Source organism: Tenrec ecaudatus, chromosome 12, assembly GCF_050624435.1.
Source record: "Tenrec ecaudatus isolate mTenEca1 chromosome 12, mTenEca1.hap1, whole genome shotgun sequence".
Lineage (NCBI taxonomy): Eukaryota > Metazoa > Chordata > Mammalia > Afrosoricida > Tenrecidae > Tenrec > Tenrec ecaudatus.
The window spans coordinates 48,245,112-48,271,031 of record NC_134541.1 but is presented as its reverse complement, the minus strand read 5'-3'; the positions used below and the strand labels follow the sequence as shown (position 1 = coordinate 48,271,031).

Genomic DNA, 25,920 nt, shown 5'->3' with positions numbered 1-25,920 from the left:
TTAAGTCATAGTTTATTAACTTCTACATTCTTTTAAAATTTATTATTTCCTCATCCAGTGCTTCTAAGTGAAATTATTATTTTCAGAGAGAAGAAGTTCTATTAACAAAAGTAGACTACTCCAAGCTTTTCAGGATTAACATGAAGTAGGGAAGAAACCACCATTGTTTCTTGTGAAACTTGGCAAAAAATAAACTTCAGGAAAAGAATGAATGAGAGAGGAGACGTCGTCACATAGCAGAGCTCTTGCTAGACTCTTGGCTAAGTCCATTTTCTGCAAGGTAATTGAAAAACCTGGAGGAACTGAGTACCCTCCCGTTGACAGTTCGTCTGCTGCATTGGTTTGTGTGTTTTTATTGTGGAAGCTATCGCGTTATCACCAATGTGGCAGGGTTACTCACAGTGGACCGCTTTTAGCAGAACTTCCAGACTAAGGCAAACTACGAAGACAGTTCTGGAGATTAAAAACATATAGCCATTGAAAATCCTATAGGTAATACTGGAATATCAACCAGTATACTACTTTCAAATGAACTCTTCAGGTTAGAAGACACTCAGAACACAATGCTTCTCTGGGGGCCTACGAATGCAAAGACAGCACACACTGGACAGTATTGTGCTCTGATGTGCGTGGGTCATCTGGGCATGATCTTGGTCAAGACAGTTTTTCAAATTTTATTAATTTATATATCAGTCAAGAAGTACAAGGCCTGATTTACAAATGTGCACAATTCCACTGCATCTGGTCTGATTAAATGACCATAGGATGGTGCCAACAACTGAGACAGGGGGCCCAGGAATAGGGTGTGAACAATGGTGGAGTGTCAGTTCAGTTTTGGACATGTCGAGGGGAGGTGTCAGAGTTTTCCTGCCTGAGATGCCCTGTATAGAGACGATCACATCCCAATAGAAAGGTAGTAATGAGTCGGAGGGGAGAAGAGGGTGCTAGCTGCCCACTCAACTAAGCTAAGTGTTGTAAAGGATCATGAAGCTGCATCTGATTCATCATGTGTTGGTTCTCGTATCCATGCTGGAACCATCAAAGAGCTCTCAAATAACCATGACAGGAATATTTACAACAGAAGGGCAGACATGAGCATGAAATTGCGGTGAGTTATAGAGTAACCCACAGTAGTGAAATACAAGAGGAACTATAAGGAAGACAAGACAACTCTCTTCCAAGTGACTGAGACGTTAGGCACACACATGTAATAGGATATAAGAAGAATTTCTTGTCTACATTCACCACAATGTGTTCAGGTAGGGAGCAAGAATCATTCTATACAGAGTGTTTGAAAAGGTCAACAGCGCTCAGCATGAGTCTGTAAAAATGCCCATAATACCTTCCCGTCACCAAGTCCCCTTTTAACCTTTATTTTAACCTAACTTCCTAATGTGATCAAACTCTGCTTAGTCAAGTTTCATGTTCCCAAGGCTTATTCTTTTTCTGCCAGTTATCAGCATTTGCTACACACCTTGCACACTCCCATTATTGAAAGAATAGATTGCTTTCTGTCTAGGCCTGCTGCTTGTTTCGGGCTCCAGGTTGCTTGGTTACTGCAATGCTTCGCTAGATTTTCATTGAAGGCAAAATGTGTTTGTAGCTTTAGAAGCCCATCAAGTGGAAATGGTTAGTACCTATTTCCTAAGAAGGCAGTCAATTCATTTATGTCACATTTCAGTGAGCATACTTTGTGTAATTCTAAGCATCAATGTCATCCACACATTGAATATGCACCAATGTTACTAGGTCCCTATGAATGCTCATAAATAAAGAAAATTCTGAACCCGTTCACTCCATCGTTTTTCTATACATTTGGGAAAAAGTACAAAGCAGACTGTGAGACAGTTGCTCTTTTATTTCTTTGACTCTCTCTAAAACCACTAAAATATTAGTTTTCTATACTGTTGCAACACATTTCCACAAATTTAGTGCCTTAAAACAGCAAAAATTATATTATTTTACATTTCTGTAGGAAAGAAGTATAAAACAGCATGTGTGGAATTGAATAATGCTGTTAGCAAAATTATTTTCCTTCCTGGAGGGAATAATTTATCTGCCTTTTCCAACTTCTCAAGGCCACCATATTCCTTGGTGTTTGACCACCACCATCTTCAAAGACAACAACTTCAAAACCAAAGCACGATTCTTCTTCCATAGCCACACCTTCCACTAACTTGGATCTTCTGCCTCTTTCCACTTTTATGGGACTTCATGATTACAAAGAAGTGGTGCAATATGTTAAATAACGGGCTAATAACCAAAAGATCATAGGAAAAATTAATTGGAGGAGGAATTAAAGATTTTATGAAGAAGATCAAGTATTGTAGCCTTCAGTAGGGATAACAACTCAATGCAAGGAAGACCAAAATCCTCATAAGTGGGCCAATAGGTACATCATAATAAATGGAGAAGGGGCTGAAGCTGTCAAGGATTTCGCCTTGCTTGGATCCACAACCAATGCTCATGGAAGCCGCAGTCAAAACATCAAAAGGTCTATTGCATTGGGTAAATATGCTGCACAAGATCTCTTTAGAGTCCTGAAAAGCAAGGATATTACTTTGAACACAGAAGTGCTCCTGACTTAAGGCATTGAATTCTCCATTTCACCATATGCATGTGAACGTTCGATATTGAATCAGAAAGACCGAAGAAGAATCCATGGATTTGAATTGAGGTGCAGGATAATAAGACTGAAAGTAACATGTACTGATAAAAGGAAAAACCAACCCAATCTGTCTTGGAAGAAGTAAGGCCAGTGAGCCCCTTTGAGGCAAGGATAACATATTACATACTTTGGACATATCAGGACAGACCAGTCCCTGGAGAGGGACATCATGTTTGGTAAGGTGGAAGGGCAGCAAACAAGGGAAAGACCCTCCACAAGGTGGACTGACACGGTGGCTTCATCCAGGGCTCAGGCATGAGGATATTTCTGAGGATGACACAGGAGCATGCAGTGTCTCATTATGTTGTGCATAAGGCTGCTATGGTCCGGAGCTGACTTGCTGGCACCTAACCACAACCACAACCATAAGATTGGTCATTTGAACCCACCAATCCCTCCTGGGGAGACAGATGAGGCCATCAGCTTCCTAAGAGATTTGCATTCACAGTCATTTTATTGGGCAGTTCTCCTCTATGTTTGACCCACTGCTGTTGAGTTGATTCTGACCCTTGAAGTCTCTAGGGTTTCTGAGGCTATGCATACTTCTTAGTGAAGCTGATAAAGCACCACCATGGCTCCTTGCTCGGTCCTGGCAAGTCACTCATCTGAGTCAGAATCTATTTCAAGGCAGTGGTTTGATTGCTTGTCTTGTGATCACAGTAAGAGTCCCTAGGCAAAACATACATTTAAGAACTTGTCTGTTAAGCATAAGGTTGGCAGGTGGAACTCAGAAGCATGTCAGGAAAAAGGTTGTGGAATATACTTCTAGAAATGACACATTGGAAGCCCTGCTATACACAGGTCTGCTCTGACATATATGGAGTCACCATGAGTTGGAATCAATCCACGGCAATGGATTTGGTGTTAGATCAAAGGAGCTGGGGGATGGCATCAAGAATACCATACAGGAAGGAAGCAAAAAGATGGAAAATGAAGAAGTGCTGGGCATGGGTGGCACATGGATTGTTTAAATTCATTTTTAAACAAACATTGGCTAAAGCAAACAGAATATGATGTGGTAAAAGAGCTGAACAGAAAAATTTAAAGGTCAGTTCAGTAAAACAAAGGAAAATATTAAAATGAAGTTCACAAATACTAGAGTTAAAAATCCAAAATGAAAGAATATGTTTGCCATTTTGAAGCTGAAAGAACTAATGAAATCATTCAAGACAATATTTAAGGATTCCGTAGACAAAATATTGATTGACTATGCAAAAAACATCCAAAGACAATGGTCAGAACACACAGAAGTCACTGTACTGAAAGGAATTACTAACATTCAATCATTTCAAGAAACCAGGCTATTGAAGGAATATAAACTGAAATGTTTCAACATGATGATGAAGCACTGAAAACACTTATTAATATCTGCTGAGAAACACGAAAGCAGTTACCTGGTCTGCTGACTGGAAGAGATTAATATTTGCCTCATTCCAAAGAAACAGAGCCAAATGGAATGCACAGATTAATATCTTATGCAAATGAAATTTTCCTGGTGATATTTAAAAAAAAGTTGCAGTAGAGCATCAACAAAGAGCTGGCAGATTTTTAAACTAGACTCAGAGGATGATGTAAAAGGAGGGATATAATGCTAGCGACATCTTGTTATTTGAGTTTTAATGACTTTGCATGGGAATTTGACTATGTGGATCACAACCAACGATCCATAACATTGAGAAAATGAAAATACCAGAATACTTCATTGTTCTCAGGTAGAAAATATGCACCGGCAAAAAAAAAAAAGCAGTTGTTTGAGTAGTATATTAAGAAAACATCCTTGCCCAGTCCAGATCAAGCCCCTAGTTGCAAAATTAGCCCCTAAATCCAATATAATCCAAAAATCCTTCTTAAGACTCATGCAGTCACATGCAATGAGCAAAACTGCAGGAAGATCACAGGACGGTGAGTGCAAAGTCTTGTGGACCCAGTGGTGGCTATTCAACAGGAAAGTAAAGCAGAGAGTGTCTGGCCCACCTCCAGGGAGAAACAGACGAGTTTCCCAGAATCCTCATGAGAAGGCCACACCCACAAAGAGGCATTATCAGGCTGTGACCTGATTGTCAGGCTAGACTCCACCCCTACATTTTTTTTATCAAGTTGACATGAAATCATGTAACGACCACAATGTCCTAACCCTCAGAGTTAATATGCAGTTCCTAGGCAGAAAGATGAAAACCAGACCCATCCAAGACTGCTTTTTTCAAACTAGGCTTGAATTTGAGGGTGCCGACCTGCTCACATTGACACTGCCTAGCAATTGAACTCCATCGACACACCCAAACCTAGCCCTGCCTCATATTTCTTCTAGTCTCTACACATATAAATATCTTCCTCTTTCTTTCTTTTTCCTCCTCTCCTCAGTTTTCTCTCCCTCCCCTCTTATTTGATTATCTTTATTTTCTGCTTTAACTGTACTTCTTCATATCTATCTATCTATCTATCTATCTATCTATCTATCTATCTATCTATCATCTATCTATCCTTCTTCTACTGGTTTGATTATTTGTTTACCTTTTTCTACTGCCTCATCCACCATAATTATCTTCTCTCGCCCCCTCTCCTACTGAAATATACTTCCATGCCACTTAGTAAGTCTCATTACCCCCTCTTAAAACAAAATTTCCCACTATTTTCACAAGCCTTTTTTTAGCCTCTTATTAAAATAATATTAGTAGTACTATACCAAATAGCCCCTTACCAGTAGTACTGGTCATTTTATTTTTATTATGTTTCCTCTTCCCCACCGCTTTCATTTACCCATCTCTCTCCTTGTTTCTTCATTTCCCCACCGCATGTTTTCTGGATGTTAGACATCTCTCCTGGACTCAGAAGAGTCGACTACAACTACCTAAGCTAGCAGCTACTCCTTAGTAATATTTGCAATATGGAGAGGAAGGGACCCAAAATAAGCAACGACTTCTTAAAAGAACAAAGGAGGAGGGCTTATCCTACCAAACCTCAAATATTTAAGTAGCCATAGTAGTCAAAAGGGCCTAGTATTGTTAAGATGATACAGAAACCAATGCAATGGAACAGAAAACCCAGAAAAAAATGTGTCCATCTAAAAGCAACTGATTTTTAGCAAAGGACCAAAAGTCATCAAAGGCGAAAGGAAGACCCTCTTCAACAAATGGTGCTTGGAAAATTCCATCTCTGGCTGCAGAAAAATAAAATATGCTTTCCCTCATGTACGTAATGTATAAATGCCCCATGTACAAATGAATACCTTGTCACATGTTCGGAAACAGCTATCAGAAAGAATAGTGTCTATGATATGAAAGGCTTATCTTAAAACAAACAACCATCTAAGTGAGATGTCAACTAAGACCATATGGGAGAAGCACCCCAGCCTGTGTGTTATAAGGATTGTAAATAAAATCCAAATCCAGAGAAGGGAATAGTACCTGAGCTAAAATTCTGATCATTCACTTTGCAGAATGTTATTGATTACAGCAGAAGCCCCAATTTTATTTGCAGGATCCACACATGGATTAAGCCAGATTAATTTATAGAAATAAATTGCTAAAAATGGGTTCATTAAAATTATTATGAAAGAATACATAATGTTGAGAAATATACTAATGATTTTGTAAAGTGAACAACATATTTTCAAATTGAACTTACAGTTGTCTGCTTTCTCAGTTATTATAGATCAGAAGGATAAAAAAATAAAATGTAGTTCATCACTGAATAACTAGACATCAAATGTTTTGCATTTTATTGTTTAGTTATAGTTTTTATTCTACATAATTCTTTTATAATAAAGCATTTTATTTTAACAATGCAAATGGGTCTCCATGAGTTGGGATCAATTTTACAATAACTAATAATTCTGAAAAAAAATGTAATGCCTTAATATAACATTAATTAAATAGTGCTTCAGTGTAAACTCTTGGCTAATGGTTATTTACTTTAATAAATATGTATGATGGGATATTTAGAAAATTTCTGATATAGAGGAGCAGGTGATATTAAAATTGATCTCTATTTTATACTGTGGTACAATTATTTAATTGCTGCAGCAATACTCTTTGTAATCCCCACCAAATGACCAAGTGGGATCAGTTGTGAGTGATGGTTAACAGAATAATAGTGATTATAAGAACTTGGTGCTCAAACATGGGATTGAGCAATTTGCCATCTTACCTGGTATAAAGTGAGTTATCTCAGAAAGGAATCAGGGACTTTTACTACCATGAGGCAAGAAGAGTCAAGTGAAGAGTGATCCTTTGGATGATGAGATCTCATGTGATGAATATCTTCAATCCAAGATACCAGAAAAGTAGTGGCGAAGAGCTGTGGCACCAGAGAAGCACCATGAGCAGAGACAATAGCACTAGAAATATGGGACAAATAGCTGGGCTTCCTAGTCCATGAAGCCAGCAAGCTACGAGTGTGCAGTAGGAGGCTCCCTTGTTGAGTGAGTTGCCTCTAGTCATTTAATCAAGAAAACAAGGTTTGCTGATCTATGGAGACAGAATCTTGCACAGTTGGACTGGGGCTTATGGTGGAATGAAGTGCCTTTTAAGTATGAATCCGTAATCCTAAAGGAGCTTTGTAGTACTTGCACACAGAGAAAAGGCCAAGGAGCTGCAGAGTTAAACCAGAGAGAGGTGTGCCTGCAAGTATGGCTGACAAGAGGTAGGCCTAACTGAAGAACTGTATCCTGAGAATTCCTGATCTTAAAATGTAACCTCTTAACTTCCCTAAAAAACCCATCACAAATTTGTGATTTCTGTGTGGCTATGAGTTAACCAGAGAAGTAGGAGTACCTTGGGACACGGAGTTTGTTGTCAGAATTGGTAAAGAAGCTTGGGGAATGGAGGCATGTCTGACTTATGCCTCAGAGGAATTAGGCTAGGACTCATGTTGATGGATTCGAATGGTGCTGGAGAAGAATATTGAAAGTATCATGGATTTGTTGATCAAGAACATCTCTCTCAGAAGAAGTCCATCCAGAGTGCTCCTCAGAGGAAGCAATGGTGAGGCGTCATCTTACACACATTGAACCTGTTGTCAAGAGAGACCAGTTCCTGTAGAAGGATGTCATGTTTGGTAGAGTAGAATGCCAGCAAAAAAAGAGGAAGTCCCTCCAGGAGATCGATTGACACCTGGGTGCAACAATGGGCTCAAGCATGGGGACGATTGTGAAGAGGGCACAGAGCCATGCAGGCAGTGTTTTAGTCTGTTGTGCATGGGTTGCTGGACCGACTCGATGGTACCTAACAACAACAACAACAACAACAACAACATGTTGAGTCTGATTCTTCTTCCCCCTTGTGAAGACAGAGGGAGTCAGATGCTGTTCTTGTGCATGTAAACATAGTTTCAATGGTGACACTAGAGGTTACAAAGAGAGAGAGAGAGAAACTGATTTTTATAATAGTGATAATTATTATGTAATTACCCAGAGTGCCATCTGAGGAAACAAGAGTGGTGAAAACTGATAGACATATGGAAACAACTAGTTCAACAGAATAACAGACCGTGCAAGCATCCGTCTCTATCTACTGAGACCAGAAGCCCTAGATGGTAACCATTTACTTCCACTAACTTCTCAAAAGATAACATTAGAAGATCACGAACAGAAAGGGAGAAAGATGTGGGGAAAAACACCAAATCCACAAAGGCTTATTGGTCAGATGGAGACAGTGGGATCCCATATCTATGACCTTTGGTCACTCTTTAGATCTGGCATTGAACTCGAATAATCAAGCATTTAAGAACAAAAGGGCAACATGTACCCAATGACACAATTCAGGTTAGGGTAAAAGGAAACATGGAAACAGGGAATACAGAAAGATCGGGATAAGTGACAGTACACTGAGGGGATTGCAATGAGTGAGCTGTAGCAAGCGGCTATGAATTGTTTGAATGTGAGACTGATGTTCTGCTCTGTAAACCTTCACTAATGGACACTAAAAGGTTTTTTAAAGGATTTGAATTTAGGCCTCTATGCATGCCCTTTGCCTCCTACTTCTTTCCTCTATTTCCTTTTGCTTTCCTCTTATCCCACTATCATGCTCAGCCTTCCTTTGGGTTTCAGTAATTCCTCTGTTACATTGCCCTTGGTCACTCCCTACCAGGTCTCCCACCTCCACCTTGCCACTGGTTTTGAATTGCTCATTGTTCCCTTATCCCTGGGTTTCTCATCACCACTTTCCTTCCCCCACCACCTCCTCCTGCTCCCATGTCCTCTACCCCCACCCCCAACCATCGGTCCCATCGTTTTCTTCTCATTGTTTATCCAGCCTATCTTATATAGATAGACCTGCAGAGATAATCACATGCACATAAAAACTCGACAGTGACAAACAAAGCAATGACAGCAGCAGCAACAACAACAAAACAAACCCAATGTCATACAAAATCTCAAAGAAGAAAAAATAAAGAAAAGCTTGTAAATATTTCAAGGTCTGTTTGTTTACCTTTAGGAGTGTTTTCCAATTGAGTCTGATGGGGTGCCATGCCCTGGACCCATAGTCTATTTTTGATACTCCCTCCAGACTTCCTTGTTCTGCTCACCTTGGTGTTCTATTAAATGCCCTTTGTGTTTTGCCTTGGTGTGGTGGGGTCACCTTGGTCACACATCACACACCGTGTCTCCTGTGGTGTCCTAAGTAGGGCTATGGGTCAGTACAGGATGTCACATCTCGTACTGGGGCCAGCCATATGGTCCTCTCTCTACATTGGCTGCTCTGAGTGTGGCTATTGTCCTCAGGGCTTGGTGGGCCAAGGTATGCTGCACTCACTTCCTCCCCCTTCCTTTGCTTCCATATCAGTTCCTTTCCCTCACCTGAAAGTCTATTGTCATTCTCTGTGGCACACCCTTCCATGATGGGGGTCAGGCTGATTCTGGTTGGGGCCGGTCCTATAGTCCAGTCTTTTTATGGATTCCTAGACCTCCACTCAAGTACTCCCTCAATACAAGAACAACTTGCTTGACTAAACGGACCCACCATCCCGACATGACCGCTAAAGACAAATGTGTGCATAAGCAAAAGTGGTGAAGAAAGCTGATGGTGCCCGGCTATCAAAAGATATAGCACCTGGGGTCTTAAAGGTTTGAAGGTAAATAAGCGGCCATCTAGCTGAGAAGCAACAAAGCCCACATGGAAGAAGCACACCAGCCTGTGTAATCACGAGGTGTTTAAGAGATCAGGTAGCAGACACCAATTAACAAAACTCATCAGTATGTGCTCACCTTCCCCAAACAAATGCTGAAGACAAATGTGTACATAAGTAAGTGTGGTGAAGAAGACTGATGGTGCCGGGCTATTGAGAGATATAGAGTCTGGGTCTTAAAGGCATGAAAGCAAACAAGTGACCATCTAGCCCAGAAGTAACAAAGCCCACATGGAAGAAACACACCAGCCTGTGATCTTGAGGGGTTGAAGGAACCAGGTATCAAGCACCAAAAACAAAAAAGTCATATCATTGTGAAGGAGGGGGATTGCAGGGTGGGGACCCAAAGCCTATCTGTAAGCAACTGGACATCCTTTTCCAGAGGTGTAGCGGGAAGGAGACCAGTCACTCATGGTGCAGTGTAACATCAATGAAACACACAATTTTCCTCTAGTTCTTAAATGTTCCCCCCGCCCCCACTATCATGATCCCAATTCTACCTTACAAATCTGGCTAGACCAGAGGATGTGCACTGGTACAGATTGGAACTGGAAACACAGGGAATCCAGGACAGATGAACTTGTTAGGACCAGTGGTGAGAGTAGTGATACCAGGAGGGTGGGGGAAGGGTGGGGTGGAAAAGGGGAACCAATTACAAGGATCTACATATAACCTCCTCCCTGGGGGATGGACAACAGAAAAGTGGGTGAAGGGAGACATCGGGCAGTGTAAGATATGATAAAATAGCTATAATTTATAAATTATCAAGGGTTCAAGAGGGAGGGGAGAGTGTGGAGGAAGGGGAAAATAATGAGGAGCTGATTCCAAGGGCCCAAGTGGAAAGCAAATGTTTTGAGATTGATGATGACAACAAATGCACAAATGTACTGGATGCAATGGATGTATATATGGATTGTGTTAAGAGTTGTACAAGCCCCAATAAAATGATTTAAATTAAAATTTTTTGAATTATTTAGACAGAGATAAACCGAAAATACTATGATTAAAAAATAAACAAAAATACATCTAGATAATATATTCATTAACTGCTTTGGAGAGGAGAGGGAGATCAAAATGAGCCGTTAAATGTATGGTGGAGTATCGGGAATAAAGTTGAGAAGATTTTTAATTAAAATTATTTTTTGCTACTTAAAAATGTAAAGGCATAATTAAAGATATCAGACTTTTCATCAAACTCAAATTTAGGATTTTCTTTATAACTGCTGTGCCAATATAAACTTTTCCGGCTTCATCCATTCCTAAGGGGAAAAGGGTGAAACCAAATCCTCAAAAAAAAAAATTTAACATGTCTGTCAATACTTAAATAAAATGCATACATTATTAGACATTGGTTTTGTGTAAGTATTTAAAAGATTGTCAAGGCATAATTCTCAAACATGACTTAAACGTTTGTTTTTTTTTCATCCAAGTAATTTTGTGTTATGTGCAAACTAAAAAGCTGAAAAATATCTCCATGAAGGTTGTAAATTTGTCTACAATTTTCATTTGTCATAATTTTATGCTTGACATCCATGTAGTTTTAAAGATATATACAATTTTCTAAGCCCATTTTTAAGGCATGGTTTTATGTAAGATATTTATTTCACTTTGTGCATATTAAAACTCACTTCCATGGAGTGGTTTCAACTCACAGTGACCTTCTGGGGCAGGGCAGAACTGTCCTTGTGAGTTTCCAAGAATATCAATCTTTATGGGATCAAAAAGCCTCAACTTTCTCCCATACTTGTTAGTAAAAGATATCTCAAAAAAAATTTCAGGTCATTTTTTATCAATATTTTATGATGTCTATTAAGAAGAGCGAAATTATTTCAGCCACTAAAAAAAAAACTAATCATTTTATTGAGGGATCATTAATATAGCTACCTATACATCCATTATATCAAATGGACATGTACAATTATTCAACCACTTTTGAATTCTATTTTTTAAAAATAGAATATACTGATGAATGTGAATGGAATTTTCTGACTAAATCAAATCTTAATCTTATAGGTAAGTGAGTTTGGAGATTAACATATTAGTATCCCAGTTAGTCACTGTTTTAAAAACAAGCCAAATCAAACACACTGCAATAAAGTTGATTCTGTCTCATAAAAACCTTATCAATGGAGTATATTTCCCCATAGAGTTTCCAAACAGTAAGGAAGTATACTTCCCTTTACAGTTTCCAAAACTGTACGGAGCCCTGTCTCTCCCATGGAATAAATGGTGGATTTGAACCATTGACCTTGCAGTCCAAATGCTTAGCCCACCAAACCAGTAGAACTCCTTGACTATTTCAAAGATATATTAATTATATTTAATTATAGGTATATTGACATAGTTTGAAAGTTGGACAAATTCATTGTGTTCAGCATTAAAACATACAGAGAATGATGGATATACTTTTCAGTCATATGCATTTCTCTGTAAATGGATCAGTGGAGCTTTATATTAAGAAAAGATTGAAGCTTTATAAAATTCAAACAACTTGGTGAATACACAAGCTAATTTGACCAACCAATAGTCAATGACAAAAGTAGAAAAGTATTAAAGAGGCAATTAAATTTAATTGTTTGAGATACATCCAGAGAAATAATTAGTGATTTTGTGCTTTCTTCTTCATTACTTCTACACTTATTTATCAGGTATATAAACTTATATGATATTTTAATGATAATTTCTGAGATTTTTGTGATAGAATCGTAGAGAGAATTGATGAGTGCTGCCAGGGGCAGGCTGGGGCAGGGGAACCAGGCTGTGGAATGAGAATGTGGCTAACACTTGAAATCTGGGTGTTCTGCCTTCATGTGAAAACTGCAAACCTTAGGCCAGGCATGGGTCATGAATCTGAGAAGCCATGGGCTTAAGAGCTAGGCAGAATACCCTGAAAAACCTAAACCAGAGACAAAGGCAAACACAGTGGGAGGAATAGTAAGAGAAAGGTGGGTTTCACAAGCCCAGGACTTCTCATCCTTTGCTGTGTTTGGTTTTATAGGTGGATATAAATGTCTTTGTTGAGCATAATCCTATGTAATGAAGGCCCTGGAGAAGAGTCCCTACGTCATCCAAATGTTTAATATTAAACTCAGCTGCTAACCAAAGTTTGCAATTTGGACCCACCCAGCAGTACCTTGGAAGAAAGACCTGAGTAGCTCCTGGAAAAAAATCCACCATTGCAAATCATATGGAAGATGGCAGGCTAGAAAAAATCTACTCCCAAGACAGAATGGCCATGTTGAATTATTGCAAGCAGCATTCAAGTCAGGACAAGAACTATATCATCTGTTTTGTTCATCCAGGTCTAAAATGGAACAGACATGGGTGAGCCATGAGGTATGATTTCATCCACCATATTGCACACAACGTTTTGGTGACCCAATGGGAGTGCTATTCCATCTATTCAACAGCCAGTTAAACCCACTATCAAAAGCTACCTATCAGAGCTGTGCCCTGCCTTTTTTTTCTTTTTTTACATTTTATTAGGGACTCATACAACTCTTATCACAATTCATGCATATACATACATCAATTGTAATAAAGTTTTCATTCTTCTTATTCTTCCCTCGCCCCTCACTCCTCTTTTTAAAGAAAACCTGGTGGGATAGTAGATTACACATTGGGCTGCTAATGGCAAGGTCAGCAGTTCAAAGCCACCATTTACTTTGCAGAAGAAAAAGGAGGCTGTCTGCTCCCATAAAGATTTACAGCCTTGAGAACACACAGGTGCAGCTCTACTCTTTCCTCTATGGTTGCTATGAGCCAGAATTAACTCAATTGCAGTACTTTTGGGTTTTTTCTTTCCATAATTTTGTTTCATACATAATCCCATTCTCCTTCCTGTATCTATTCAGTTTAGGTTTCTATGTATACATATGGAGGTCACTGTTATTGAATATTACTATTACTGAGGGATTTTAGATATTATAGTATAGGAATGCTTACCCCTGTTCCCTTTAATTATTGTATTAATTTGCCTGGACCATTGTTCGCCAATGTCCCCTTTATATTTTCTTCCCCTTCACTCAAATTAATGTGTCTATACTATAGTTAATGACTGACTCTCCTTTCCCGTCTCTTGTAACCATAAAAGCATGTTTCTCTGAGTGTGAAAACCTTTTGTCAGTTTATAATAGTGGTCTCCACAATAGCCTTTTGGTGATTGCCTCATTTCACTCCGCGTGATGTCTTCTGGATTCATTCATGTTGAAATGGGTTGCAGATTAATTATTCCTTAACATTGTGTTGCATTCCGTGAGCATTTGGGCTGTTTCCATGTTTTGCTATTGTGAACAGTGCTGTAATGGACATGCGTGTGCATATATATGTCCACCCCAAAGCTCTGATTCTCTGGGATATTGATCAAGCAGAAGGACTGTGGAACAGAATGGTAGTAATATTCAAAATGTGATTCTATTTCCACTTTACAAGGATGTGTCAGAGAAATGCATATGACTGAAAAGTATATCCATCATTCTCTGTATGTTTTAATGCTGAACACAATGAATTTGTCCAACTTTCAAACTATGTCAATATACCTATAATTAAATATAATTAATATATCTTTGAAATAGTCAAGGAGCTCTACTGGTTTGGTGGGTTAAGCATTGGACTACAAGGTCAATGGTTCAAATCCACCATTTATTCCATGGGAGAGACAGGACTCCTTACAGTTTGGGTTCAGCTATTTTACAATCTCTCCAGCAGTTCATATAATCTCTAAATTTTTGATTAAGAAAAATTAACATCTAAACAACAACAAAATGATCCAAGTAAAAAGTGAACATGGGACATGAACACTTCACCCAAGAAGACATTCAGAAGGTCAACAAACACATGGTGAAATGGCCATCATCAATAGCCACTAAAACCAAACCAAACCCACTGTCATTTAGCCAATCTGATTCATGGAGAGCCTAGATAGAATTTTTAATATTGTAACCTTAACAGGAGTGGACAGCCCAATATTCCTCCTATAGAGATGTTGATGGGTTCGAATTGCTGACTTTATGGAATAGTCCAGCACAGATCCTATAGCACCATCTTTAGAGGGATGAAAATCACAATCAAATATCATCTCACCTCCACATCAACAGCAAGGTTAGAAACAGAAAACACAAAAGCTGGTGAGAAGGTGAAGAGGTTGGAGTCCCCTTACATTACTGGGATGACTGGTCCCACTGTGGAAACCAGTATTGTTGGCTCAATGTTAGAATTCTTGTTTTCAATGCAAGAGAGCCGAGTTTGATTTTCAGGCAGTAGAACCATCACCGCCAATCTGTCATTGGATACTTTTGTGTTCATATCATCCTGATCAGATTTCAGAGGAACTGCCATACTAAAACAGACTAGGAAGAAAGCCCGGGCAATCTCCTTCAGAAAATAAGCCAATGACATAGTCCAAACACCACAATAATCTAATCCACAACCAATCAAGGGATCATGCAAGGCAATGCAGCACTTTGCTCTGGTGTGCATGAGATTTCCATGAGTAGGGGGGTTTGAATCAATGGCAGCTAACAGCAACCCAACAGATTACTTGCTATGAAGGCTACCCTGTGCAAGGCTACCATTGCCCTCTGTTTGCTAGAGACATCCCCAACTTTGAAAATCCCCAATGTCTCCATACATTGATAATATGCTGTGGGATGTGCAGTTGAACACCACCTCAGTAGAAAGATGAGTCTTTCCAGTACCATATAGATTTACAATTTCAGAAACAAGGTGGCTGGCTATAAGTCAGGATCTATGGAAGTGAGTTAGGTTTTGATATATTAAAACTAAAAATATTACTGCCATCAAATCTATTTTAATTCATAGAGACCCTGTAGGATAGAGCACACCTATCCTTGTATGTTTCCTAGACTGTAAATCTTTACAGAAGCAGAAAGCCTCATCTATCTCTGACGGAGCAGCTAGTGGTTCGAGTCCACAGCATCACCCAATACACGATTAGGTCTCCTCATCTGGAATAATAAGCAGTTATATATTTCATTAGTGATCACCTTTGTTTCTATATTTTATCTTTAGAATTTCAAATGGCTAGTGCCTAAACATTGCAGAAATGCTCTAGAATTTGGAGCTTTTAACATATAGTTTAATATATTTACTCATACATCTATATTGAACATTATTTTATGAACAGGCCATGCTATTTAAAACACTAACATAAAACTAAGGATTACTTCATTATTAATTAACCCTCTCTAGTCACAGGATGAATTTTCAGATTTATTTAGAGCAACCATTCTTTAAGTAATTATTTGGATAGTTTTAAATATATTATTGAACACCAAAATTGTCCCATTTTTAGTGGAATGATTTTTTTCAGTTTTACATCATGGCCAATACTGTTGATGGATAGATTTGTTTTAGTATCAATGGATCATAAGTATGAAGTATTGATTTTATGTTAGAGTAAAAATGTTTACTATTTAGAAAATAAAAATATATTATTTCAAAATATCTCAAGAAGTACAAACTTTTAAGAAGTATGCTAGAAAGTTGACAAGAATATTTATATCACAGCATGTTATATTCTTTTACATGATGAAAGTTCCTTTTAAGAATGTTTGAAAATAAATTTGCCAATCCACTCATGGTGATTCCAAAGAAAATCAAGAAAAAGGATGAACCAAGGAGATGAAACGGGGGGGGGGGGGGGGGGGAAGCCATTGACTTATTGTCAAACATTTATTTAATTCAACTCATCCCAAGTACTTATTAAATAGCTATGATTTCCTTTATAGTCCACACAACACTGAGTTGCTTTAAACGTGAAAAAAGGAGAAAAGCGGCCGAGGAGGAGATGTCACTACTGCAGCCATCTTCCCCATCTTCCTCATTATCACACGGGGGACTTTGAAATTTCCAAGTCCTTATTTAAGTTAGGGAAACACTCCGAAGCCAGCATTAAATACACTTAGCTGATTCATTTTGTAACTACACAATTAGGACAGATCCTAGAATCCAGACCATTGGGAAACTAGCACAGGCTTGTGCATGTCTGGCAGTACTTGCATTTGAAGTTGGAGTACTCCGATCACCTGGCAGGGCATCCTCTTTATTCAGTGACTGCCTAAGGGTGACTGTGCACCAGCAGCCCTCTATTTACCCCTTTCACATTCCAGAGTCACTTATTAAATGGCAAACCACCTCAAATGCAGAGTCAAACCTTTAAAATTAAGCTGTCAGCAAAGTAGATACCAACCATGTTCACACTGGCCTCGCATTTCTTGGAAGAAGTATTTCTTTATCATAGCAACGGTCTACTACAGCTTCAATGGCACCATAAAAACAATAAGACTTTGAGCAAGCTTTAAGACTGAACAAGTCCTGTTGGCATAGGCTATATGTTGGGCTACTAACTACAAGGACAGCAGTTCAAAGCCACCAGCCATTCCAAGGGAGAAAGATAGGTTTTCTGATCCCATAAAGACCGACCACCTTGGAAATTCACAGGAGGCAGTGTACTCTGCCCTTTAGAGTCTGCAACAACTTGATGGCCATGGTTTTTTTATTTCAACCTTACAGCATGGAAGGAAGGATAGGCAGTGGGCATTCAAGTTAACCACATGCTGGCAATGGCCTAGGCAATCAATATGAATCAGTTAGTCAAAATTGAACAGCAGCAGTTTGCCTTACATGCTAAAAGGAAGTGTGAGAAAAGGTGAACGAATCCTGGTCTCAGATTGCTTAAAAAAGTACAAATATCTTTCTTACAATTTTTGTGTGTGTGACAGGATTGGTAGGATACTGGTAAAATTCAGGAACGGCTTAAACTACTAATAAAGATATATAAATGATCTCACAATTCTCCAAAACTGTTTAACGTGGTTGATGTAAGTTCGTGCAAGGACTAGACAATTTCCAGCTGCGGAGAAAGAAGGGCAGCTCATGACTGTGAGAGCCAGCAAGGTCTTTAGGTTTAGCCCCTGCCTTTAAAGTGGGAAAGCGGGGCCACAGATGAACTGACCTGTCCAACACAGCACAGTGACCGAATGCAGTTTATACTCTGGATTTCTTGTCACCTCTTTCTGTTCTTTAAGTGTATGATGTAAGTAGCCAGAGGTGGTTGATGTGTGGAAATCAGATTTGAAACTGCCTTTAGTAGAAAGTGATACTTTCACTTCTTCATTCCTGATTACAAAGGGAACAAATCACTTCACTCACCCGCAGGGAAAAACTCATTCATTTTCTTTTTGTAGATTTTGAAGTCAACTTCTAAGAAGACACAGAAGACGATCCGATCCACCTAGAAGCAAACAAGAGACACTCACATGAAAGGAAACACCATTGTCTTCCCAAACCATGGCTTTGGAACAATAACAAATGGGAACGCTTCCTAGAGGTTTTCGGTGCTATCTTGCTAACTACATCAGACCACTGGGTGACACTCCAGGATCTAAATATTTGCACGCACATACATATATGCTCTTTAATGTCGATAAGCTCATGGAAATATGGTAAAATCAGTTAAAAATGATAAAAAAAACCTCTTTGAAGCAAACTATATTTAAGATCTAGTAATCTTACAAGACACTCAGATTTTATAGACTATAAAATGATATGAAAATGATGTACAACAGAATGGCAATAAATTATGTCAGTAAAAAAAGAGCTCCTGATCCTATTCTTGTTAGGCAAATATTTTTAAGAAACCTGTAGTATTTGAACATGAACTAAAATACTTCCATGATGCTGACTTTGCATGAGTGCAACAGAAAAAAAAACAATCTGTTGACACACTATGTCAATACGATATTTCATTTTGTGGGTATCATTGAAAAATAAATTTCACCTGAAAAGTAAAATGTGTGTGCGGTTCTTTTTATAGATTTCAGAAAAGAGAAACAGCTTCCACAAAGGGTAAGGCAGAGTATAAACATCTCACAAGTATGTATTCTGAAAACAAAACCCATTTATTCTTTATTTTAAAGATGCAAAACAAGCTTAAAGTTACTCAGATTCTGTTATAAAACATAGCTATAAAATTGAATAGCACATCAAGGAGGCATGCAAGGGAATGGAAGTGGGCATAGGACCAAATAAGATAGACTCCAAATGGATTTCCTCCAAATTCCTCTGATCTCCTATTGTAGGTAAAATAGATCAGCAGATCTAAATGCACTTATCTACTTTTCTTGTGGTATGTTGATGCCCCGTTGCTAAAACTCAAAATCATAGCATTGAATGATAGAAACAAGTTATCAAAGGAAATTTACACTATGATACCATTCATACATTTTTAAAAATAGAAAAATTCAATGATCTAGAGGTTTATTTATAACTACTGATTTACAGAAATGAATGTCACACCAAATGATTATCTCAGTTGTGAGAGAATAGGCAAATGGATAGGTAGGTAGGGCATTTCCTGAATTGTCAAATTTTTCAATATTTTATTTATTTATAAAGAAAAGAAAGGAGTAAAGTATGACAAACAGGTTTTGAGGGGACACAATCAAATCCATGACATTCTTTATATCCGTAATAGAAATCACCTGAGTCAACTTGGCTAGACCGTGATTCTCAGTGATTTTGCAGTTACAAAATGATATGTTTGGTAGTTATGCACTAATGCACTTGTTTTTCATTTTGTGGTCGGGTGTAATTCTCCTATATATTGTAAATCCTAACTTCTCAGCTGTTAGTGAGGCAGAACACAATCTAAAGAGAAGGTTATGTTTTAAGTCCATTTCTTTTGAGATGTAAATTAAACAAATGAGCAGAACTCAGAGGACCTCACTATCATTAAGAATGAAAGGATTGAAAAGGTGATATTTCCTTTGGACCCAGGATCCCAGGGAACTGCCTAGTCCTGGGGGAGTGGGGTGACAAGACACATGGAGATCTCCAATAGACACAGAGTCCAGAGTTGTTGAAAGGAGACAAAGATATTTCCCCCAAACTGACACAGAGATAAACCTTCTGTCGATCTGGCGCTCTGGTTTGTGACCCCTAAACTCTGAGAAGATATACCTCTGTTAGTTGAAGCCATTCATATATGGTATTACTTTCATAGTGACTTGTAGGAATGTGTATATCATATTATTTTTGATACATTCCTGTTTATTTTAAATATTCATGACTTAAATGCCACAGTTTAAAATAAGGTCCTAGGTCCAGATTTACTATTTTTTCCCACTAGACCTACTCAACAAGTAATTTGAAGCTAGCAAACACCATTGTATTTTCCCAGTAGCTATCAAAGTTAATTTTTTCCTAAGACTCAAATATATTCTTTCAAAAGCCATCTTAGATCAAAAATGAAAATAAGAAAATTTGGTTCAATCCAAGAGAGTAATATTGGATAGCCTCATTGTTCCCTTTTTTGTCAGTATTTTGAAGGTAATTTTTTTTGTCAAGTCATGTTACTGTGTATGAATGTTTGCTACTGGTAATGTTATTCACTGCTCTTAAGTGCAGTTGTAAACATCACACAGATCATCAATAGATTCCAATGTCTACATAATATCTAAATAATTTAACTCTTTAGACTCTATTACCATGACAATGGAAAGGGTAAAAAATTCAGCAGCTTGATTAATTTTCCCAGAGAGAAGATGGACAATTAGGGTGAAGCATTATATTTTAAAATAATGAAGTAGTCCTGTTCTCTGTTCTAATCTTTGAGCATGAAACTGAAAAGATCTTGGAGGGAAGTTAAATCTACGATTTATCATATGCCAAGTATTTGTTACATATATACAAGAGAGCTTTAAAATTTTCATTTAATTATATTTCTCCTAAGCAACAAAATACAATTTATTGTAAAACTAGGTAGGAAAGATTACATAACATTTAGTTTTAGCCTAAACTTCCCTGAACGACATCTTCTTTCTAGGCTCCAGACTATTGATTAGTCACATCAGCGATCTTCCCAATATTCACAAATGATGTCATTTGATTAAAGAATCAAGTTTGAAAACAACAATCTATACATTCTTTCTGTTTTCTAAATATTGTAACAATTCTCAAGACACATCTATTTTGTGACCCTAATTGTTTAATTAAATATTTTATTTTAAATCTTAGATTGAAACAATCTGATTCAAAAACAGAACTCATTCATCTCCCCAGTTTCCTGTGGAGGGTAAAACCAGATGGCTTTCACAAGGTAGCAGACAGTGTCTTCCTATTTGAGCTTTTCTGCATTACAGAGCAGTACAATGTTGTTTTCCTTGTAGCTTCAATATAATGACATCCATATATCTCCTTCCTCTGAATCTTGATCTCGCATTCAACACTGACCTTTTACATTCAGAGAAAGAGAGAGAGAGAGAGAGAGAGAGAGAGAGAGAGTTTTTAAGGTGTGTTGTTTCCTTCCTTCAGTACCGCTAAGGAGTTTTTCCCTCCTGCGTGCACATCCTTCTTCACTCGGGTGAACTCCACTTTCTGAATTGTCCTCATAATGTCAGGTCATGACCACAACTGTTGCATCCTCTTGACTTTGGTCACTTCAATTGGCAACAAGTGCTAACCTTAGGGCACAAGAGCTACTCGCCAGAGCTAATTATATATTAATTCTATCTGTCCATAAACTTTCAGTGTGTGTATGTCTGTGTGTTTATATCTGTGTGTACAAACATATTTCATGTTTTTGTAGTTGTTAAACAAGAGTTCATTTATTAATTTAACTTTTTATGTGCGAATTGGTTGCAAGTTTATAGATCAAATCAGTTAAATTAATTTTCCATACAAAATTCATACATTTTGTTTCAAGACATTGATAGCAATCCCATAATATAGCAGCGTTGATCACACCTTTTCTATTCCTCTTTTTTTTTTCTTTTTGTAATTCTGCCTTCCAAACTTTGTCCTTGGGCAAATATGCTCCATTTTATCTCAAACGGTTGATTATTATAAGGATGTGCCTCCTTGGTGTTGTTCACTTTCTAGATCTAGCTTTTGGTATTGGAAGATGAGTTAAATTCCAGGGCAGAGGGGCCATCATCTTGGAAGTCCAACCACTGAGCTTGTTTTTTTCATTTAGGATTTTAATTTCTGTTCCACAGGTATCTCTCACTCTCATGTGATCCCCTTCAAAGCAGTCAGCAGTGGGAGCTGCTGGGCACCATCTAATTCTTCTGGGTCTCAGGGTCACGGAGGCTGAGACTCCTATTGTCCATTAGGTCATTGAAATAATTGTTTCCATATGACTGGGAATTTTTTTTCATTCTTCTTTAACTCTGAATGGAGTTTACTAGTAGTTGCTCCTTAGATGGACTTTCACAAGTTTGAAAAATCCTGGTTGTTATTAAACAAAACAGGATTAGAACATTATCATTGAACCCTATATTATGCCAGTTGACCTTGGTGTCCCTGGGACTATGGTGTGGGGCTGCCAGGCCTAGCACCTCTTCCCCTGAAGGTATTTAGTCATCACTGACAACTGTTTATAACTGGTCTTTGTAAGCTCTATTATATTCATGGGTGTATATGCAGTATGTATAGATGAATATGAAAAATATCATCTGTCAAACATATATCCATTGATGTCATCCCATTCTACATTTCACACTTGTTCCACTTCACTCCCTATCAATGCATCCACTGGTAGTTTGTTGTTATTGCAGGATTACATGAATAATAGTACATAGTCTCTGTGTCATCATTCTTAATAGTGGTCTGAAAGTTACCAGTTCAGGAGAGAGACAGGCAAGGTGACTGCCAGACAGCAAACATGATAAGATCTCATCAACTACTACAAGAGAAAGTTCACCTAGAGGATAGGCTACAGTTCCTGGAAGTGAGACGCTCACCATAAAGACAAGTCGAGCCAAATGTCTTAAAGTGACAGAGTGGCAACGCCTACTAACAGACTTTCCTTTACCACTGCCTAATGGCACGAGCCCCTCCAATGAGCCCTGCTCCTCCGCAGCATGACCCATTTATCCCAGGTCCTGAGGCAACCCAACCAGCCACGCCTCTCTATCTTCCTGGCTTCTGGTAGGAAGCTCTGTGAAAGCAGCTTGGTGCAGACATAGTCAGCACCCAGCTTAGCTTTTCATTTTCTTCCTACCCTCCTTCTGCTTTCCGGCTTTGCTCTCCACTGTCCTCCACCCACACTTCCCCCACCTTCCCTTAGTAACCTGTATGTTAACAAAATAACACTATCAAAGACCATAGGGCCTAAAAGGCTGGTCTGCAGACAAGCAGCCACCTAAATGAATCATTAACTAAGTCCACATGGAAGAAGCATACCAGTTTGTGTGATCCAAGGATTATAAATAATATAAGCCAAGTCCAAAGAGGGAATGGTGTCAGAGATAAATTGCGGACACCTGGTTCGCAGAAAGCTATGGATTAAAGTGGAAGTCCAAAATCCATTTGCAGGATCCACACATGAATGACACTTTCAAAGAATCCCTCTGACCATAGTTGAGGGATGTGATCGTCTTGCTATCAGACAGAGGTTGTTGTGAAGTTGATTAGGGCAGACATAGTTAGGTTAAAATGTATTATTTTATCATTTGATCTCCCTTTCGACCCATCTCAAAGTTATTTCAGTTAAAAAGTAAAGGGGAAGGGGATACATGTGTATGAAGTCTCTAGTAAATCTCCTCTGATCATGGGCCAGGGATATGAAAAGCCTTCCCATCGCGCAGAAGGCAGTGGGAAGTAAAGACTGCAGACACGGGAGTATGAAATTTACATGCCATCATTTCATCTCCATTTTGAGATGTGTTAAATTTGTTCTCGTTTGCAATATTTTCTTCTTTCTTTTCAATTGATGTTTTCTGTTATTATTATGAGTTTATGTTTGTTTAATGATTCTCTGTATATGAAATCCAGGATAATTAGCTCTATAGCAGTAGTGACTGGTTTAAGAGTTTCTTGGGGGGATGGAAGGAAAGATTCAGGGAAATGAGCCAACATTGATGAATATAAGAATGAAAAAAACCTCTAAAATTGATTGCAGTGATCATTGTACAATCTTTCTTAGTATGTTTGAACTATTAATTGTAAAATATGTGAATTGTATGTTAATAAAAGTGTTTATAAATAAAATATTTTAACATAATTATAATAAAGAATTGTATCTGCCGGTAGAGTTAAAAAATAAAAAAGTTATTTTAATTTTCTTAACCAAGAGTGTTTTTGAGTGTTTCTTTTTCAAGTTATATATTTATATTACAAGTTTATTCTGAAAACAATGTATACTTCTAATGATCTCAAAGCACAAAAATTATCCATACTCTCCTATAAATTTATTATACACTAATGAAAGAACATAATAACATATCAATATTTAATGATTTTCACATAATTGGACTCCCCCAACATTCTAAAGTATTTCTTCCTCACTCTAAACCAATTTACCTATTTGACATTTGGGATAAACCAATGCACACATACAAAAAAACATGTTTGTCAAATGACCTTGAGATTAAACATCATTCAGTGTCCTTTTGATAAATTAAATTTTCAGAGGCAAAGTGATTCAAAAAAGAGCAACTAAGCTGGCTCCCTTAAGAAATAAAGTAGACAAAAATGAAGAAATATGAAAAGTGCTAAAGTTTATTTCCATAAATTGTTACCTATTCTTTTAATATAAAACCATACATCAAGAATGTGTGTAAATCAAAATATATCACCTCTAGGCTGTGGGTCCCTGCGGTTGGGGAATGTCATTCAATCAAAGGCCTTGGGATAAAAAGATGGGACGTAATTTGTAGGGAAGTACAGGATGTTTGTCCTTCTTTAACTTATCCATATAACTTATTGGTGACCTGGTTATTGCCTTGAACCCTACAGTGTTGTTGTATTTCACTATTTATTATCATAATTAAGCATTTCCAAGTAAAGGCAGTGCTTATATTTGTACTTGCCAAACACCAGAAAAATGACCCTGCTACAAAATATGCACAAAATGTTTTCTTTCGTTGTTTTCCTACTCTGCTCATACTGAGAGTAAAGTGGAAGGTTCAAATGGTTTGAGAAGATTTAATGTACCCCATAAACTATAAATCAGATTATTTTTATTTATTCTACCAAATCACAACTGATTTCTATCTACAAATATTTTTCAAGTGAGAAACATGTCAACTGAAGAAGTAGCTGTGACTTTGAACTATGGATCCAAGGTTACTCCACTGTAACATGTGTGCTGACTGAGATCGCGTAGAGCACCCGTGGGAAGGTGGGTGCGCATCACAGTTGGCCTTGAGCAGCAGTGAATGGGCGCAGCTTTACCTCGCCTTCTCCAAACATGCCTTGCAGCACCGAAGACACTGCTGGTACACCGTCTCAAAGTCAGGGTCATTCCCATAATAGGGATCTTTGATAATAAGTTGTTTTGTGGATCATAGTTTCCAACTAGTTCAATTTTGGCACTGCAGTTTTTAACTTGATTACCTTTACTAGTCCAATCTTTCAGATTGTTTTGTCCAAGCATAGTACATAATCCGATGTGGCAAAGTCTTCTTTGGTAATCTGCTGGGCAACATCATTCAGGGGGATACCATGCTTCTTTATGCAGTTTTGGCCCTGATACTCAGGAGGGTTTCCTATTTCATATGTGGATGTTGCTACACCGTCTACTCTCCACTTATCTAAAAGGTTTTGACCAGTTACAAGTTTCTATAAATTGCTTCTGTAACACGTGATTGAAAATATACCCAGGCATCAAACAGGATGGATTTGGGGGCCTGCTCTGCCACCTTCTCAGACACATAGATGTACAACATGGTTCAGAACCACCAACTGAAATCTTCATGGAGCCTGGAATAGCTGTATTGACAACCTAATGATGCCTTACCCATAAATTTTTTGGCCATATTTCCTAGATATATACCTGAGTATTTATTTACTACTCTTAAATCAAATAGGAAGAAGGGAAAGAGAAACAGTATGTGTAGCTTGCCCCCAATCCCATATAACATAACCTATATGTGAACAAGCCCACACACAATCTCCTTTCCCCATACGTAGATTCTCCCTGTTTAGCTTTTTTGTCTTTATTATGAACTCTTCCAGAACTGCGTTTTTTTGTTTATGGCATTATTTTGTGAGCAGTTGTGTGTTCTTCCACTAGTCCATACATTCAATAAGGGCAGAAAAGGTGAGCACAGAGAAAGGGTAGGAAGAGCTCTGTTGCCTCGTGGGGGTTGCAATTAATATCC

General features: G+C 38.1%; 1 protein-coding gene and 1 pseudogene across 1 annotated transcript in view; both read right to left on the bottom strand.

Annotated features, from left to right (window-relative positions):
• The window catches only part of LOC142422460 (ADP-ribose glycohydrolase MACROD2-like), a 971,437-nt gene that overhangs the window by 168,389 nt on the left and 777,128 nt on the right, over window positions 1–25,920 (bottom strand). Inside the window, exon 4 of the mRNA XM_075527841.1 lies at window positions 17,966–18,047. Within this exon, the coding sequence (XP_075383956.1) occupies window positions 17,966–17,987 (22 nt within the window). The 5' untranslated portion in view covers window positions 17,988–18,047. The remainder of the gene's footprint in view (window positions 1–17,965; window positions 18,048–25,920) is intronic.
• Window positions 24,988–25,485, bottom strand: LOC142422206 (low molecular weight phosphotyrosine protein phosphatase pseudogene; annotated as a pseudogene).